At 48.8% G+C, this 20327-nt stretch overlaps 1 protein-coding gene across 2 annotated transcripts in view; it reads right to left on the reverse strand.

The window, feature by feature from the left end:
• The window catches only part of PNPLA7 (patatin like phospholipase domain containing 7), a 125620-nt gene that overhangs the window by 22524 nt on the left and 82769 nt on the right, over window positions 1-20327 (reverse strand). For both annotated transcript variants that reach the window (XM_040083108.2, XM_040083107.2), the window contains exon 27: window positions 7459-7615. In XM_040083108.2, the coding sequence (XP_039939042.1) occupies window positions 7459-7615 (157 nt within the window). The remainder of the gene's footprint in view (window positions 1-7458; window positions 7616-20327) is intronic.

A 20327-nucleotide genomic window follows, 5' to 3' on the forward strand; every position in this document is an offset into this window, starting at 1 on the left:
TTCAAAGGTAAGCACAGGCCAGAATCCATAGGAATGTGTGCATTAAGGCCGCAATTCCAGAGACATCACATTTCGAGCCGACATGCTGGAAGCATCCCAAGTGCAGAAAGCGTTGAGGGGACAGAAATACAGCTGCAAAATCTACACCCAGAAGCTCCTTGTGCGGTAAATCACAGAATCACACAGAATCACAGAATAATGAGGTTGGAAGAGACCTCTAAGATCATCAAGTCCAACCTATGCCTTAACACCTCAACTAGACTATAGCACTAAGTGCCATGTCCAGTCTTTTTTTAAACACATCCAGAGATGGTGACTCCACCACCTCCCTGGGAAGACAATTCCAGTGCTTTATTATTCTTTCAGTGAAAAATTTTTTCCTAATATCTAACCTGTACCTTCCCTGACGTAGCTTGAGACCGTGTCCCCTTGTTCTGTCAGTTGCTGCCCGGTGGAAGAGACCGACCCCCACCTGTCTACAACCTCCCTTCAGGAAGTTGTGGAGAGTGATAAGGTCACCTCTGAGCCTCCTCTTCTCCAGGCTAAACAACCCCAGCTCCTTCAAACGTTCCTCATAGGGCTTGTGCTCCAAGCCCCTCAGCAGCCTCGTTGCCCTCCTCTGGACACGCTCAAGCATCTCAACGTCCTTCCTAAACTGAGGGGCCCAGACCTGGACACAGTTACATTCAGTAAACCCCAAAGCAGAAGCAAGCCCTGCAAGAAGGAGCATTGCTTCCCTGTGCCCCCAACAGCCCCAGAGCAGCACAGGCCACGGATGGTGCAGCTCCATCCTTTGATTTTTAATTAAAAAAAGATGTTCTGAGTTGTCTTCCTCTTCACTGTCCTTCCCACGGCACCTGTGTGGTTCAGTGGTGTGGGAGGGAAACCATAAATCCACGGGAGAGGAATTGCTTCGTCCATCCCTTCTCATTTGGGGATCACAACTAATTTTTCTCCCAGACTTGAAGCTTTTCTCTGCCTCAGTGGAAACACTTAGAAAATCGTGTCTGGGATTCTCTGGGACTCCAACAAGGTTCAGTCAAGCACATGTTATAGAGCTTTAAACACTTTCTAAGGAGCAGGGTCAATTATTTGTCATTCCCAGAGTCAGTTTTTGGGATGTGTCATGGACCCAGCATTTGACTGCTCAAATTCTCAGCACCAGCAAGGGAAACCAAACCACATCGGGTTTCTTAAAGCACTACAGGTCCCTGCACACCACCCCTTCTAACACACAGATCCTGGAATTAAGCTTTCATGGATAGGAATCTCCATTTCAACAGCATTATTACACCTATGTACTGACCTACAAGAGAAAATAATGAAAATCCCTAAACTTTATGGCATTATGGCCATAGTATTTGTCCATAACTAGGCTATTGCTGTCACATCCTAAAAAATCTTAACAAAATTCAATGTTTAATATATTACATCATAGTCAAAATGTAAAAGGAGACCACAAACCCCAAAAATTAAATAGGTTTTCACTGGATGAAGTATTTTCTCTCTCTACATGTTCTAGTAATTTAACAAACAACTTCTCAGAGATCAGGGCATCCTTCCCAGGCAGGCACAGGGAACAGCCTCAAACCTCAAACCAGCTGTTAAAGCAGCTGTGAGCAACATCTGGCCTTGGCTTCACTCTGGCAGTGATTTAAAGAGCAGCAGGATCAGCCTACATCGTCATGTCCAGCTGCTTTCAAATTTCTGGCAGGGATCTGCCCAGAGAACACGAGTGCAAGGATAAAAAAAAGATCATTAAGAACACGGATAGGAACGGGAAATGTGGGAGAATGTAAAAGGCTGAGCACAAACCCAAGGATGAAGCGTCAGCTTCATTCACATCCTCACTCTGGGTTTGATGTGGCGAGGACAGTGTGCCAACCTAACTATAGACTGCTACCCACAGCTTCAGAGGGAGATGGAATTAGTGCTGCACCTAAAATAGGGATCAGGTCTCTTCAGAATGATTAAATCAGGGGAAGAGGCATCTACAGAGAGCCCTTTATTTAATACCGAAGAAAAATCTCTCCCACTCAGCACCAGCCATCGGGCTTCCCTTGTTGTAAATGATATTTATAATGCTGAGCCTCCACATTTCTCCTGATCCTGACAGTGATCTTGCCCGTGGACAAAATACTTCTAATTAACAGTTATTTCTTGAAATTCTCATTTCTCAGAGCTGGAGGATGCCCTTTAGCTGAAGCTGATGGCCAACAGCCTCCCTCAGCCTTCCAGGAATAGCTGTAACCACCTCCTGTTCCCCAGATAAATTCAGTTAAAGATCACCCTCTGGAGAGGCAGGCAGAGCCTTCTGGCTCCTGCTCCACTTCCCACCAGGAGCTCTGGGATCAGCTCCAGCAGCTCCAGGAGCTCCATCCCCTGACACCACCAGGATGGAAGCCCAGCCCTGAGCCAGCTCCGCCAGTGCTCTCAGGGTTTGCAGGTCATGGAATCGTGGAATGGCTTGGGTTGGAAGGACCTAAAAACTCATCCCATGAGATGTCCTGCCATGGCAGGGACACCTCCCACTGGCCCAGGCTGCTCCAAGCCCCAGTGTCCAGCCTGGCCTTGGGCACTGCCAGGGATCCAGGGGCAGCCACAGCTGCTCTGGGCACCCTGTGCCAGGGCCTGCCCACCCTCACAGGGAACAATTCCTGCCCAATTCTTCATTAACTTCTCATGAACTTTCATTTCTACAGCTCTGCTGCAAGATGAGCTTTCTTTTTGAAAAGACCTTCAATCCTAAAATAATTCTTTTAAGTGACCCTAGGGTATAAAAAACCAGCAAGGAAGGGACAAAGTTCTGCTCACAGAGCAGAAGGACAAGAGCAGAGACACCTGATGATGGACAAGAGGAATTTTCACCTCTGGCTCTTTTGTTCTTCGATGCAGCACTGTGGGAAACTTGTGTGAAAAGACAGTATAATCCCAGGGTTTTTCAATATTCCTGACTATAAAAAACCCCAAAGGTTATGGGAAAACTTAAGCAACAACAAAAATTTCAAACAGATCCAGTATTTTTTAAACTATTCAAAAGATCATGTAGTGCCTTCTCAGCACTCAATAAACTAAAAACAAATTTTATTCAGTTTCAATAAAACAAGGAAAGGAATTCACACAGGAAAAAAAATGTTAAATCAATAAAATAAAAATGTAACTCAGGGCTGGATGAGAACTGGCATGACAGGGAAAAAGCCAAAGAGGCCTCATTTCTGGCCAGATCAGCTCGTTACAGCACAGGATCTCCCAATGTACAAAGAGAGCAAGGTCAGAGGCAGAACCTCCTGACTCCATGGGCAGAACCCCCACATTTATTTGAGCTGTCAGTGCCACCAGATGTGACTGGGATTCGCAGAGCAATCACACGTAGACGAGAAATTTCGCAGGGCAGAGAGTTCCTCCGAGAGAGCTCAAGGCTGAGCCAAGGCGGAGAACAAGGCTGAGCTCTCTGCCTGTTTATTTCTTACTTTTTATACATTTGTGGGTCTGGCTGAAGATTGGCTTTTGGAGTTTTCACCTCCCAGCCAAATGGCCAGACCAATTGTCAGTTACAATTGTTTTCAGGTTGGAAATATGCAAACAAAGGACAGAGAATGAAAAACAAAGGATTTGTTTATGTTACATACGTGGAATAAAGGTAGAAACTGCTCCTAATATTGTACAGTAGCTAAAAGGTCTGACTCCATTTTTATGAACAATCAAAAGGCTTTAAAAAACTCAGAAAAACCAGGGTGACATCCAGACAGTGACAGGCAGCAAACGATGGCAGTGTCCCACCCAGGCACCCTCATTCCCATTAGGAGCAGCATTTCAGCCCCACACACATCTGTAACTGCATTCCTTTCAAAGAATATTCCATCTTTGTGAAATATATCTACTTTGAGATATTAATCCTCCAATTATAAAACCCAGCAATCTGCAAACATTAAAGCTTTGGCTTGTTCGCTTTGCTGGTTAAATAAAGGTGCAGAAGACACGGAGAGGCAATAAATAGTAACTAATCTGACTGGGAATTTTCATATTTCCCCCTTTATTTTGACAAGAGTAATTTATTTCTTTGCTGCTTCATTAGGTGCAGAAAACACATCCCATTAAAAATATCCCTTCTCCCAGCACCAAGGGTACAGCTAGAGAGATGCCAATTTCTAAAAATACCAAAAAGAGAAATAAATGCAGGACAAATGCAGCATCCAGTCTGATGGATTAAAAAGATAGATAAGCAAAGTTCAGAGTTAACTAATCCATCCCAATAAAGACATTTCCCTAGCGGCCCCAGGCTGCACTCAGCAGTAACAAACTCACAGCTCCAGAGGAGCAGGATCAGCAGGTCCTGGAGCAGGGAATGCTCCAGCCTTTCAGCCTGGCTGCTCCCAGGGAATCTCCTGCACTGCCAGCACCGAGGCTGTCCTGGGGACAGCAGGGAGGGTCCCATCTGGGACACGGGAATTTGGGGCTCACCTGGGGGAGATTTCAGCTCTCTCACACTCAGACCCTTCAAGCGGATCTTCCAAGGGCACCCAACAGAGCTCCTGGCTGTTTCCCACACACTGGGGCTCCCTTCCCCTCTCCCTGCTCAGTTTTAACACCACACAGGAGTCAACACCTCAGAACAGCCACTGATAAAAGATTTCTAATCCCCGAACTCTCTGCACACTGTGATCTTGGAGAGGGGATTTCACGGCTCTCTTCAGTTTGTCCATTCTGCTGGTCACTGCTGGGACCAGTGGGAAGGGCCTGAAGCAGAGCAGGCTTTGCTTTTGTCCTCCTCAAACCCTTAGACAATTTCTGGGTTGGACATGGACCTGCAAGAACACTCAGGGAAGTCCTCATAAAAATCCATTCTTCATTAATGAGATTAAATGTTTGCTCTAACAGAGGTCAATCACTTCTCCCACTCCTTGCTTGCAGGTTTCAAGGCACCAACACCTGAAATAGCCCCAGGCCAAAAAAATTGCCTTTTACCTCGTGAAACATTCTCTGAGCTTTTGCAATTTGTGCTCAAAAGTTGATCAACAGATTAAATGCCTTCATTTCATCTCTAACTATTCCTGGTAAGAGTGACCGTGATTCCAGCTCTGGCAAGCTCCAGAGTGGGAGCACAGTCCTGAGAAGCCCAGGAAACATCTCCAGCCCTGCACAGGAGAGACCTGACAAACAAGAGAAATGCACAGAGGAAAATTCCATGGCTGCATCTTAACCAAGAGCTGGGAGAGAGGGCAGAGAGCCCCAGAGTGCCGGGGGCTGGCTGGGAAAGCACAGCAGGGAGACATCAGCACCCACTCAGATGCTGTCCTGGAGGCACAAGGTGGGAAACAGAGCAAGGTTAAAGGGATGTCAGACACAATTCAGTGCAGTTGGTTTTATGTCTTTAATCTTGAGCCTCCCCCAGGTTTGTGATTCCAGCAAACTGCTCTGGATCATAAACAGTTTATGTTTTGGGTGCTTCCCAAGCCAGCCAGGCACAGGCAGTTCTTAAATAAAAAGCATAAAATCCGTATTTTTCTGGCAAGCAGTGACTGGGAGGTGATTCAGTCCCACAGTGCTCTGCCCACCAGGACAGCACAAACATCCCAGGGCCTCAATCTGGATTTTAGCTCCTCAGACAATCCAGCTTCCAAGTGACAGTTTTTGTTGCAAAGCCATGGCAGATGAGATCATCCTTGGGAGACAAGTGCCCATATGCCAATGACAGAGTCCTATTCCCCCTGAAACCCAAGACCCTCCATCTTGTTTATAAAATTCCCTGTGTTGCTTCATTTTCAGCAAGAAAATCTACAGGAAAATGTGGGTTTCATATGAAGAATACAAACTTGCAACCAGCAAACTTCAGAAATAACCTCACCTTCAATCAGTCTGAACCAGAGTCACCTGGGGCAGTTTTCATCCAACACCTGATCAATAAATAAAACCAAGGCCAAGGCTGGATGGGGCTGGGAGCACCCTGGGATAGTGGAATGAGAGATCTCTAAGGTCCCTTCCAATCCCAACCAACCTTTGATTCCATGATAAATAAACTCACCCACTGAAGTCATTATTTAAAACAGCCTTCCCAAAACTTGGGTTAATTTTGAAAATAAGTTTTTGTTTGTACTAAATATTGAAAGTTCAGAACTTCTCCTGAGCCAGAGCCCCAGTGCTGTGGAGTGCACAGGCAGGACCAGGAGCGACACATTTGGGAGTTATTTATAGAAGGATTACCTCTGTCACTCAGTTCCACTGACACGTGACAGCATGTGAGAAAGAGAGAGAATTACACAAAAGAGAAACACATTTGTTGAGAGCTGGAAAGGAAACAGGTCCCAGCACATAAAGGAGAAGATAAAACAAAGATAACGATGGTGAGCACACTGAAACAACATCACTGTGCCTCGACAGCGTGACCAGGATTTGTGCAGAGCTAAGCCAGGCAGTTGCCTCCTGACTCCTTGGACATGGAGCAGCTTTTCCAGGTGATCCATCACTGCCAGGCAGGGCTCGTTCTGTGGCACAGACACTGAATTTCAGGAGGCTGCACCTTCCTGGGGTGCTGCTCGTGCCCTGCTGTGCCTGGGCCTTGCTCCACCTGAGTAGAGAGGCACAGCATTCCCAGTGGAGGGAATTCAGCCTTCCCATGGAGGAATTCAGCATTCTAAGTGGAGAGAATTCAGCATTGCCATGGAAGGGAATTCAGCATTGCCATGGGAGGGAATTCAGCATTGCCATGGGAGGGAATTCAGCCTTCCCATGGAGGGAATTCAGCATTGCCAATGGAGGGAATTCAGCACTGGCATGGAAGGGAATTCAGCACTGGCATGGAAGGGAATTCAGCATTGGCATGGAAGGGAATTCAGCATTGGCATGGGAGGGAATTCAGCCTTCCCATGGAGGGAATTCAGCATTCCCAGTGGAGGGAATTCAGCATTGCCATGGGAGGGAATTCAGCATTGCCATAGGAGGGAATTCAGCATTGGCATAGGAGGGAATTCAGCATTGGCATAGGAAGGAATTCAGCATTGCCATAGGAGGGAATTCAGCATTGCCATAGGAGGGAATTCAGCATTGGCATAGGAAGGAATTCAGCATTGCCATAGGAGGGAATTCAGCATTGCCATGGAAGGGAATTCAGCATTGGCATGGAAGGGAATTCAGCATTGGCATAGGAGGGAATTCAGCATTGCCATGGGAGGGAATTCAGCATTGCCATGGAGGGAATTCAGCATTCCCAGTGGAGGGAATTCAGCATTGCCATGGAGGGAATCCAGCATTCCCATGGAGGGAATTCAGCATTGCCATGGAGGGAATTCAGCATTCCCATGGAGGGAATTCAGCATTGCCATGGAGGGAATTCAGCCTTCCCATGGAGGGAATTCAGCATTGCCATGGGAGGGAATTCAGCATTCCCATGGAGGGAATTCAGCATTGCCATGGAGGGAATTCAGCCTTCCCATGGAGGGAATTCATCCTTCCAGTGCTTACCATGGCCCACTGGCGAGCTTTGATCCTCATCTGGTTGTAGCTGCGCTCCTCGGCGTACAGGGCGCTCATGAAGGCGCCGATGGACGTGCCCCCGATCATGTCCACGGGAATTCCAGCCTCGATCAGCGCCCGGATAACGCCCACCTGGGAGCAGCCCCTGTGCCCAGGGAGGGAAAGGGAGAGGAAAAGAAAAGCCATTGTCAGCCAAGCAGTCATTGAAGGAGTGCAAGGACTGGTGATGAATGGTGCCCTCTAAGGAAGCCGAGCCCGCGCCAGCTGAGCTGCCAATCTCTTGCTAAACAAGCCCCGGTGCCAGGAACAAACATCATGAAAGCAGGAATCCTCCCAGACTCCCAGAGGATCCGAGGGAACATGACCACACAGCCTGGAGCAGTGGGAAAGGCAGGGAGATGGAAGCAGCCAAGAGCTGAGCCAGGGAACAGGTGAGGGGAAAGGCAGCGAGGATTTGAGGGAGCAGAATCCACTGGGATCCCCCCAGAGCACCCAGGAAAGGCTGGAGTTCAGGGCCCTTCCCACGAGTTTCCTTCCTGATGATTCTCCACAGAAACTGAGCCAGCCTGGGGTATTGGGAGGGGGCACCACATGGATTAATAATGAACCTGAAGGTGGAAACAAAAGCAAGCAGAGACAAACTGTGATGAGAGGGCAGAGGTTGAGTCTGCACACAAACCCAGGAGAGGGGCAGATGAGGAGGCAATTTTTGAGGATGATACAAATTCCTTTAGGAGAGTAAACATATTCCTTGATTTCAAGTGCAGAAGGAATTCTGAGCAACGATGGAGTCAGGTGATAAACAACAGATGAACCTCAGTGCTGATGGGACAAGAGGAAAACAGAAGCAGCAACACCCCTGCAGCAACCAGTTCTCATCCGACTCTGTTCACATGGATTGGGGATATTCCCTGAAAAATATTAACCTACTGCTCAGTGCAAGTTCAAGTGGCAAATCAAAGAAACCAGAATAAACCAGAAAACATAGGAACACGCATCCAGGATGGGCCAGCGTTTAGAAAACTGTGAGCAAGCTCAGACATACCAAAAAAAGAGCAGAACTAAAAAATGGCAGAGAGAAGCACAAAAGGTGACCAGAATATGGGATGGACTTCACATGAGGAGAAAGTAAACTGGAACCACTGACTGGGGAAGATCCTGACTGACGGGAAACATGCAGGGCCAGCAATGATATCACCGTGAGGGGATTTTAATGGAAAGGAAAGAATTTGCAGACAGGTGTGTACACAGAGCACAAACTGGGGAAGCCACTGTTACCACATGCTGGAGAGGTCAAATCACAAATGGATTTAAATGTGGAAAGGATGAATCAAAGGTAGCAGGCTGTCAGTGGCTACTGAACATGACAAATGGGAGGTGCAAGCTGGGGTTCAGGAGGCTCAGAAGCTGCTAATTGCTGACAAACACTCGTTTCTGAAGCAATCACTGCTCCCCACCACCAGAAATGAGAGAGCAGAGGTGGAACATTTGATCTAATCCTGTGAACATCTAATCAAATCTGATCTTTTATCCCCTAAGTGGGAGAGGGATCCCTGTCCATCCCACAGAACCATTACAGAACCCCAGAACACTGCAGTGGAGGCGAACTGCCCTTCCAGGCAGTCCAAAGCTACAGCCTCCGCTTTCAAATGCTTTGTCCAGTGAATACGAAGCATTTTTGATTAGTTCATCCCACCTGGATGGATGCTTTGGAGTCTAGGCCATAAAGCAATAAAAAAAAAATCTTCCTCTTCCCATTTTCATCCCCCCACAGTTTGCTCTATTTCCATCCTCTTTCCTCTTGCTGTTTACATCCTATAAATACTTGCTAACAGCTGCCAAGTCCACCGTAGGTGTCATTTGGCCAAGCTATGCTGAACACATTCTTTCCATCCAAATAAATCCCCTCCAGCTGCTGAAATGCTTTGGGACAGGTTCGTGGTTATACTGGGTGCAAATGACTTCAATGACAGATCTGTGCTGCTGCAATCCAAGAGCAGAAAACGGCTCATTTCGCTTTCCTCTCCAAATTCCCCTTCCCCTCTTCTTCTACTGCTTCTTCCCACAAGGTCCCCCGAGTTAAAGGAATTAGACTTTTATCCTGCCCGTTGTTTTTAGGCTTTTAGAGTGCAGCTAATTTTGCACTCTGCTGCTCGTCCCTGCCATTTCCCACTGCCCCAGCCTGATATTCCAGCGAGGAGCAGCCCCTTCCCTGCTCTCTGCAGACAGCCACATCAGGGGCCCTTCTTTGGGCAGTGAAGGTGAAGTACCTTAAAGCATTTCCTGCTTGGAGGACAATTTTAAACTGGCCACGAGCAGCTCCAGACTGGATTCCCTCCCTTTAACTGCTTCTCCTGATTCTCTCATCCATAAATACAAAGGATTTGATGTGCACGCTCTGCATTTGTTCCTACTTTGCTGCATGATGCCTTTGCATGAATAACAAAAGATCATTATCACTTTTATTGGTAAGTCCTCCCCTCCTCCAGCATCCACAGAGTCCCTGCCAATGTCCCTCTAAAGTGACAGCCACAGATCTCCAGCAGAACCACCGATCCCGAAGCAAGATGGGAATCAAAGTCCTTTTCTTGCTCATAAAAGGACCTCTCATAAGCTGCCTGACTAAATTGTTTCATTCATGCACAACCACAAAGCTGATTCTTCCAGCTCCAACACCCTGAGCAGGAGCATTCCTGGAATTTGCAAACTAAATCCTGGAAAAAGACAAATGTGCCTGAGCCCCTCCCTTTTCTCCAGGTACCACCTGACCTCCTGAAAGATAGGAATGGCGATTTTTTTCTTTCCCCCTTCTCCCTACAGCTTTAAGCCATCACTGCCCCAGCAAGGTTACTACATGGGACTGCTCCTTGCAGTTGGTTCTCTCCTGGGCACTTCCCAGCACCACAAACACGGGCAGGCTGCCAAGGGAAGCGTGTGCCAGGCACTCACATCCCCTCTGACAGCATCCCTGGGCTCCCACAGAGCTGCACTGGGCAGCTGCAAACTGAACAGGAAAAGAAATTGAAGCCAGGAGCAAGATCCATGTTAACAGCTAGAGGACTAGTGCAGAAAAAAACCCCCAGGGACTGTGCACTTCTTGTAATACCAGGCCCAATTGCACAGGGGACATGTCCTGGTTTAGGGAAACGTGGAATTACAAGTGTTGGGCAAGAGGAGAACAAAGGGGGATGGCTCGTGCCAGTGCTGTACCTGCACAGCTGTGACAACGGGGACAGGGAGAATGCGGGTGACACAGAGCTGAGTGTCACTCACTGCAGAGGACAGGGACAGGCTGTCACACCCGAGCAAGGAGCACCCAGAGAGGGGCTGCACACGCAGCTTCCCTCACCCCAGAGCTGCCTGAAGGAGCAGCTGATGGAGCTCCTCCCCTGCCAGGACTAACACTGTCCCGGTGACAAGTGGCCTAGGAACAGTGACCTACAAGATGACTTTCAAATCATTTCTATCAGAACCCAGAGATCTGCCCAGGAGGTGCAATCAGTATCTGGACAGAAACTCTTGTTCATTGTACTCAGTGCCCAGGACAGGCCTGATTCATTAATGCCCTCTGCAGAGAGAGCTGAACCAGCATCACCCAGCTCGAGGAGGAGCTGGAAGCCACAGCCAGGCTCTGTTCTCAGCGCTGCCACTGCCTCAGCCTGACCTGAGCAGCACAAAGCAGGGGCTGCTCTGGGCATCAGCTGCCCCAAGTGCTGCTCTCTGCCCTCACCAAATCGTGATCCCTGTGCCAAATGAGCCTCCAGAAGCTGTGCTGGCTAAACTCCAAGCACCACTCCTTGTTTACTACTCCTGGTCACAAAGAGGTCACTTGGTCTGGTCAGCTGGACAAGAGGAGACTGAGGGGAGACCTCACTGCAGTTACAGGTTCCTTGTGAGGGGAAGGACAGGGACAGCTCTGATCCCCTCTCTGCTCTGGGACAGGGACAGGAGCCAGGGAAGGGCTGGAGCTGGGCCAGGGCAGGCTCAGGCTGCAGAGCAGGGAAAGGTTCTTCCCCCAGAGGGTGCTGGGCACTGCCCAGGCTCCCCAGGGAATGGGCACGGCCCCGAGGCTGCCAGAGCTCCAGGAGCCTTTGGACAGCGCTCCAGGGATGCCCAGGGTGGGGTTGGTGGGGGTCTGTGCAGGGACAGGGGCTGGGCTGGGTGATCCTTGGGGATCCCTTCCAGCTCGGGATATTCTGTGACTCTGGGAAAGAAATGACCACAAAGCAGGGGGAGAAGTTACCGGGTTGGAGACCTGCTTCCCTAAATGCCTCAGCCCAGCACACGCAGAGAGCTCAGCCTTTCTGCCAGAAGGTCTTGCAGGAAAATTCCTGCTGAAGCGAGCCCTTGCTCTCATCCCCTGGGGAAGTGCTGCTGGCATGTGACTGCAGTGCACGAAGGCCAGAGCAGAACCGATAAAAGGAAAATTCCCCTGTGAGCCGTGCATGTGCCAGCTCTGCACGTGCTGCCAGGGCTGGGATTAATCCGGCTCAGGAGAAGGCAGCGAATGCAGCAGGACATCCCAGAATAGTGCCAGCAGGAAGGCAGGCTGTCCTCCCTGCTCACAGCCTGAAGGAAACACAATCAATACAAAACCAATATTTTGTGCACCAGTGTTTTCCCCACGAGCCACGTTTAACACAGCTGCAGGATGCTGGCCGTGTTTGAAAGCCCCCGAGGCTGGCAGCAGCCAGAGGGGACACTCAGTTTTCAGACCATGGCTAAGGGGACAGCCAGGCAAGGCTGCAGCTCAGCCACACCCAAAACCCATGCCAGCTTCAAAAAGGAAGCTGGATTCAAAGAGGAATGCAGCCCAGGCATTCAGCCCCAGCAGCCCCCATCTCTCCTCCTAACTGACTCAGCAGGATGAAGGAGATCTCCCTGAATGCTCTGAAGAGATCCTGTTTCCTTTGGATTAGGAAGAAGGATTAAGGCCATGGCTGATGCAGAGCTCTGCTGTGTCTCACACCAAAGCCTCCCAAGAGTGGATCACAGCTTCCTGCCCCTCCTTCCTGATGGAGTCACCTGGCAAAGGAGCCAGAAAAATAGAGAAGCTGTCAAGGGGGCTTTATTAAGCTCCACTGGAGCCCAACAAACCTGAATTAAGACACCCTCAGAAGCAGCAAAGCCATAAAACCAGCTTTTCCCTGGAAGGGGTGTCCAGCCCTTCACAGGCTGCCCAGGGCAGTGGGGGAGTCCCCAGCCCTGGAGGGCCACGTGGATGTGGCACTTGGGGACAGGGGTTAGTGCTGGCCTGGGCAGTGCTGGGGGAATGGGGGGACTCGATGATCTTAAAGGTCTTTTCCAGCCTTAACAATTCTGCAATTCTATGAGTTTGTATTTACCATGTTTGTTTTGGAGATGTGGAAGAAGCGGTGCCTTGGGCAGCCACTCCCCCAGGCCTGCTGTGCACAGCAGAAATAAACTGAAGGTGCCTGAGCCTCCAACCCCACAGGACTGGACAGCACATCCTGAAATCCATGTCCAGCACACAGGGATCCCCCAGCCCTTCAGGGACCACAATCCCAAAACCGGGGCAGGTGACAGAACCTGCAGCTCTCAGAATAACAGCTGCAGCTACAAGCACTACAGAGCCATTAACTGAGGGGTGCTGGTGGCTCCAGATCCTTCTTGGAGTCATGGTGGAGGTGTTCTTTGTACTGAGGTGAGTGGAAATTGGATGCTGTTTATGTGAACAGCTACGTGGAGTGGCACCAGGAAAGGTGACATAAGGAAAAGCCTCTTTACATAAACAACAGCACTTTTTGGTGTGTTCTGTGCCTGATCCTGGCACTGAGTTGTTCAATCACTGGCTCAGAAATGGAGCAAGTCTGCTACAAGTTGCAATGGACTATCTCCAACTGGCACCTCCCAGCTTTTGCAGCAGCAGCAATATACCCAAACATCGCTTTGAAATCTAATCCTTGTTATATCTTTCCAATAACATTAATTCCCAGCTTTCCCGACCATAAAACTTCCCAGCATCATAAATCAGCCAGAATTATTGCAGTGATTTTTCTGCCAGCTCCAAAGGAGCGCAGAAACCAGACCCCTGCATTTCTGCAGCCATGGTTCTACGTGAGCACTGACAAGGAACTTTCCAACCTTGACAACATTAATTAATTGATTAATCAACCAAGCACAATTTCTCAGCTAAACAGAGGGAATAACCCTACATTACTGGATTCTCATCCTAACATCAACAATCAGCAGGATGTGTCCCAGCTTCTTCCCTTCCACAGCCCACACATATTGATCCAGAGACCTGAATTTTTCTTGTCTTTCCCACCATTAACAACAATCTCATTCCATCCTCCCCGTCAGCTTTACCTTCAGATTCCCATCAACTCCTTAAGCCAGGGCTCAGGAGCCATTTCCCTTTGGCCTTGCCACGCTGCAGAGATCACACCTTGTGCCAGGCAGGCACATCTGGCAGAAAAAGCATCTGCTATTTATCACAAGCCCAGTGAAATCCCCTTCCTGCAAGAAAATCCAAATACAATGTCCTTTTATAGCCCTGATCTCGTTTCTGCTTTATTCACTAACTTTAGAACAAGCTTTAAACAAAGAGATTTGTGCCTGACACAGAAATAAATGAGCAAAATGTGCTCAGCCCCTCCAGGAGAGCTGTCAGGGCTACCCAGCTCTGGGGTGTGAAGGGCTAGAGGAGGAAGGCATTGGAGGAGAGAAAAAGCACAAAATAGTCGAGGTAAATTATAAAATGCACCGGGGTTTTTGTTTTCTAATCTCAGCTGGCAGCAGAACACTTGGAGAGGGGCACAGGAGCAGGGAAGTGGCTGAATGACAAACTGCACCCACTTGGGGATGTCACAAAATCCTGTCTCTTACTCTGAGCCAAGGAACAATTCAGTTATCATCTGCAAAGGAAGATAATTTCTCTGGAAAACAAATATATCCTCCTTTCCCACCCCTCTGAGACTTATTTATTAAAGCCTTGGAAGAACGCATTCTGAGTACAACATCTGGAAGCTGCAGAAATAAGATCAAAGCACTTTAGGGAATGTAACTGAGAATTAACTCTTTCTTAGAAGGAAAGCTCACTGCCCAGGTAGGGCTGGACAGAGACTCCCCAAAATCACAGCAATGCAAGAACCATACTCCTGAAAGCACAGGGACTTGCCAACAGAGCTTTGCAGCTGCTCCATGGGAAGTGAACACAGCACACGCTTTTACATCTGATTAAAAAAGGTGCAAAGCCAGCAACAAGAGCTGACCCACTACTCCACCACCTCCTCGTTTAATTTCACCTGTTTATCAAGGCACTGCTGTGAATAAATGAGTTTGGTGGGAGAGACTGGAGATCAGGACAGGAGAGTCCAACTGATCAGCAATTAATTTTAGGGATTTTTTAAGCAATAACTTTGAAGTTGATGACTCCCAAGCTCCTGCTGCTTTGGAGGGTTTAATAGAAGCTGTTATAACCTTCAACCTCCGTGGCAGATGGGAGCAAACGAGCAATTACAGAGGTGCTGCAGATGGGAAGAGGAAACATCAGATCATTGAGCATTCCGTGGGTGCCAATCCACGTGAACACGGCTTTGGTGGGCACGTGATGACCCAACTGCTCCACAACTCTCTGAGCACCTGGCATTCAGGTCTGGGAAGGTGGGAGCAGCCCCAGGCTCTGCCCTTGCCCTGCTCACTGAGACACAGCTGGGAGTTGCTGCACAAGCAGGATTAAACCACGATGAACGCTGGGCATGGCTGGGGATGGTCCCTCCCTGCAGAAATCCAGGCAGAGCCCCCAGGAGCAATCAGGCTGCAGCCTCTTCCCAACCATCTGCAAACAGAGCCTGGGGCCCGCAGAGGAGCTCCCAGCCGCGTCTCAGGAGCTTTGCTCAGCAGTAAATACAACTCACTGATTTATTTTTAGGGGTTGTTTTCTGTTTGTTCAAACAGCCTAACTCCAGGGCTGACCTGGATAAGACTCAAATTTGATATCCATTATCATCATCTTTTCCCGGTAGGAGCCCACCTTCCTCCTCTGGCCTCTCCTAAAGAGCAGCACAAGTAAAACACCAAGTCAAAGGTGCAGTTTTATCTTTAAGGATCAAGAGTTTTGCTGCTTCTCTGTTATTTCATCTCCTGAATATTGCCTGGAATCAAATCTAGGTTTTGAAAGATGCTGGGAATCCAGAAGCCTGACACTCTGGAATTCAGCTTTCGCTCTGGTTTATCTGCACGTGGCAATGGATGCTCCACTCGTGCACAGACACCCAGCACGGGACACTTCTCTGAGCCCCTGCAGGAGCAATCACAAGCTGTGAAGCCCTCCCACATATCAATCTGAGCTTCAAAAAGGGACATCACACAGCAAAATTCCACTCCAGTGTGCACCGAGGTACAGACGGTTATCTACACACACAAAAGCCAGAACACGGGTCACCAAACAGCTTCCCCTCCTCCAAAATGCTCCCAGGCAGTTCAGACTGGCCCTGATGGGGGAAGGCTGCAAAGGCCATGAGGATTAACCTCAGAGCTGCCAACTTCCTGCCTTTCCAAAGGCAAGAGACAGACTGGCCTGGCGTACAAAGGGATCACTTTGAAGAACAGGAACTGGAGGAAAGATATTTCAAGTATTCAGAGGTTGGAGCAGTCATTTTTTTCCATGACACAAAGCAGACTGAGCCCTTTTTGTATCATTTTGATACTTCCCTGCTGCAGAAATCCTGCTTCCTCAGCTGTTACTGGGCACTGACAGACTGCAGATGCTGCACAGCAAGCCTGATTCCTTCATTTAAACCCAGGGAAGAAGCGTTTTTTAAGTTCCTTTCATATCTCAGCTTAATTTGCTGGAACTTCAGAGCATGATCAGGATGAGGAATGGGATCCTTTTAGCGGCACATATTCCTCAAGAGCTGTCTTGCTAGAGGAGAGGAAAGCATAGCCCTTACGTGCCAGGTCAGTACCTCCAGCAAGCACCTGGAAATGGAACAGGAATTTCAGGGATGCTGCCTGACTGCACCAGGGGAAGGGAAAGAAAAGACAGGAATTGCAAAAAAAACAAACAACAAAAAAAAATCCTTGCTCTTGTCTCATGTAAGTGGAAATGAGGAAATGGTGTGAACCCAGTGCCAGACAGGCTCCATCCAGGGCTGCCAGACACCAGGCTGGAGACAGGGATCTTGGCCAGCCCCCAGCAGAGCCCAGCACCCAGATCCCTCCTGCCAGAGCAGGCAAAGACACCCCCAAAGCCCAGCAGCCCCTGCACAAACACTGCTCATGTCTTGGCACTGCACCCAGACAGCACAAGGTGCCACCTGGTCACCCTCTGCCTGCTGGAGGGAAGAGTCAACTCCATCAGAACAACTGGATGGCAGGCTTCAAGCAAATCCCCCAGACACACCCAACCCACGAGGCAGCAGCATAAATCCATTTACATCTGGAGATAACAACATCCTCCCAAAACCCCAAACAACTCCTCCCGGTAATGGTTTGTATTTCTCCTCCCTCTAAGTGCTCCAGAGCCGTTTCAGAGCTCCAGAGGATGACCTGCCCACGCTGTGCTCCACCAAAGCAGAGCACAGCTCTGGGGGTTTCAGCCATTTCTCAATCCCATCAGCAGCTGAGCCCCAGCCCCAAGAAATCCTTCCTGTCCCTTCCTCTCCCCAGGGACTGAACCCTTCAGAGCTGCTGGTGCCTCCTGGCACCAAGAGCACGTGGAGAGGCTTGTGCTGCCTTCCAAACCCCTCCGAGCCAAGGGCACAATGAGGAACAATGGTTTCAGCAAGAGTTTTGTTCTGTAATTTATTTCTGAACAAGCATTTTCTCAGAGCCCTTCAGGAAAAAACCACAAGCCTGAATCCAATTTTATACATTTCAAGCTGCCAGCTCTGTGCCCTGTGAATTTTAAGCACTGTGAGGCAGAGACACCAAATGAAGGGGATACCTGTGCCCCATTATTAACTACTGAAAATAACATTAAACACTGCAATCAATAACCTATTTGCAAACTTGGTGCAGTCCTGAAGCTCACTGCATGATCTGGAATGATTTCAAAGCCAAGAGCATTTCTGTTGACACACAGGGACACACAAGGATGGCAAAAAAAAAAAGTTGGCAAAATTCATTTTTTCACAAGAGGTGAAAATCTCACAATTTGTGAGAAGACTTGAAAGCAAAGACTGAGAAAGGAACTGAAGGACAGATGTAAAGATGACAAGAAGAAATGAGTGTGGAGCAAAAACAGTGCAAAGAAACCGGGAAATCTCAAGGATTAGAAAGGGAAAAGAGACTTACAGACTGGCAGACACAGCCAGGTGAAAAAGGGAGAACAGGTTGTGTATGATCTAGATAGAAATGGAAGCGTGAAGAAACATTGTTAAGCAAGTTCTCAAGATATTACTTTCATCCTCCAGCTCAAGGTCACGACAGCACCTGAGCTCCAGAGACCTCTTATCCCTCCTGCCCTGGGGTGCCCCTCACCAGACTCAGCCCATGTTAAATCCTGAACCCAGCAAAGGAGCTGAAAAACGTTTACAGTGCTCCAATTTACATGAGGAACATCAAGAGCCCAGGAAATTCCCATGGGATTTTCTTTCATCCTTTCTGTAATATCTATATTGAGGTTTTTAGGATCCCACAGGGGAAAACACTACTCTGCTCTTTCTGGCAGTGTTTTCCAAGTGTTTTCCTCCGGAGCTGCCTCCTTCAGGCAGCAAATTCCTCCCCTCTCCTCACACCCCCCTAAGAACACACTGTCTGGGAGCCTGTGGTCAGGTTTAATAGTGTAAGAAAGTAACTCCTCCCATACTTCCAGTTCCCTCCCTCTATCTGAGGTTCAGTGATCGATTTCAGGAGCCCACCAGCTCCATCTCAAGTTCTGCAGCTCTGCAGTGGCAGCTTTAAACAACATCTTCCTCCCGACAGGGGTAAAAAGCCTCCTATCATTAGTCACCTGTCTCAGCTGAGGAATAAGAATTAATCTTCCTTAACTGCTGGAACTGAATCTGAAGCACCTGCACCATAAAACCTCAGAGTCTCCCCAGGAGGTTCAGTTACTGCCCAAACTGAACCCCAGGGTTTCATAACCACGATGCAGGAAAAGGAGCTGCAGCCTGGGAAGGGAGCTGTCACACCATGGGAGCAAACTGTCCATGCCAAGGACAGCACTTTGTCATTGGAGCAGCATTTCCACCTCAGATCTCAGCTTTTTATTCCTCAGATGTCGCGTCACACGCTGCAATTGAGGTGTCAATTCTACTACTGCACCTCCAACCAGACCCCTCCACCCCTTGGAGCCAAACCTCGGTCCTGACCCAGGGGACATCACCTTTATCAGGCCCTAAAACCCTCATTAAGCTTAGATATTTTCTGTGCAGTCCTCCCTGTTTTCTCTCCCTGTGCTTCTCTCTGCTTTTGTGGACCATGGAGCAAAAGATGACATTGCACAGGGGATCTCAGCTCTTCTCCAGAGCAGCAGTGCTGCAAAACAGACCTTGCCATGCTGCCATTTGGCCTTGGGAGAACTAAACACAGCCCCAAAAAGCAGAGGTGCTAGTTCCACCCTCCTTTCCTTGCAGTACATTCCTCAGTCATTCCACTGTTACATCACATTATGGTGATGAGAACTTAAATGTTCATTAATTCTGGCAGCTTGTCAATTTTTCCTTAATGAATTCAAGCAAGGGAAAGAACAGTGGCTTCATGACTCCTCTCATGAAAAAAAAACCAAAAACAACAACAAAAAAAACCTGATGAGAATTTCACAGGAGGCAAGAAGGAAATTTCTTTTGCCTGCAGTGACCCTCTTGCCAAACACCAGACCTGCACCATGCAGTGCAGGAGTGAAAGTTAAAGTTTCTCAGAGTTAAGATGGCAAAATCCAATTAAGGAGGAGGCATTGAGCATCTAAGTAACAGGCTAAGCACCAAACTCCGTCTCTTACCAATTATTATGAGAAAAGGACAGAATTAAGGAGCAGCTGCCCTCAGCCAGGATGGGACCACAAGGGTTTTGCTTTAAAGGCTCCTCTCCACATTAGAGTAACAAACCAAACAGAAAACAAATCAACCCCCCAAACTTACTGGTGTCTTTATTAATAATTTCTGACTCTGCAAATGAGCATACTGCAGATTCAGCTTCTGTACCCTGCCAGCTCGGCCAGCACTTAATTGCTGGGTGCGTAATTAAAACACTGCGTCACCGGCCATGGAGCAGCAGCACCACGTCCCTGCGCCTGCTGAAGGCAGCCAGGAGCTCCCCAGACAACCTGAGGAGGATTATCACATCTCACAGCACAGCACTTACTCGCCTTCAAGTGTTTTACATGGGTAGATCAGGTCATCAATCCCCAAACTCGGTTCCTTTTTTAGCAGGATGGAGCGGGGGAAGCACCAGAGGGTTTGTTCCTAGGCAAGAGCTCCTCACCTCCCAGCCACACTTGCAGGCTAAAAGCACCGACAGTCAGAAAAGGAACGTAATTTTCTAAAGTTCTCAAGTTCTCAAAATCTGTTTCAAGTTGTCCCTTATGGTGTGTTGGGAGCTTTGGATCATTCCTTTTCAGGATCACAAAGGGGAAAAGCCTCCCAAGCATGCTGCCACACTGGGCTCAGCCTCCACACCAAAGCCCCTGGAGATGCACGTGTGCACCCAGCACGTCCCAGCTGCTCCTTGCTGCTGCAGGACAGTGTGACCTGTGCGTCCCCTCAGGCACTGAATGCAGCTCTGCCCACCCTGCCAGTGCACACACAGGACAAACAAATCCCCTGTGCCTGCTCTCCTAAGAACAGATCAGTGTCTGGTGGCAGAGACAGCAGGCAGGGTTGACAAGCAGCTTTCTACTCAGAGTTGTCTGAGTGAGCTGGAGCTGCAGCCAAACATCACAGACAGAGCCA

Source organism: Hirundo rustica, chromosome 20 (genome assembly GCF_015227805.2).
Source record: "Hirundo rustica isolate bHirRus1 chromosome 20, bHirRus1.pri.v3, whole genome shotgun sequence".
NCBI lineage: Eukaryota > Metazoa > Chordata > Aves > Passeriformes > Hirundinidae > Hirundo > Hirundo rustica.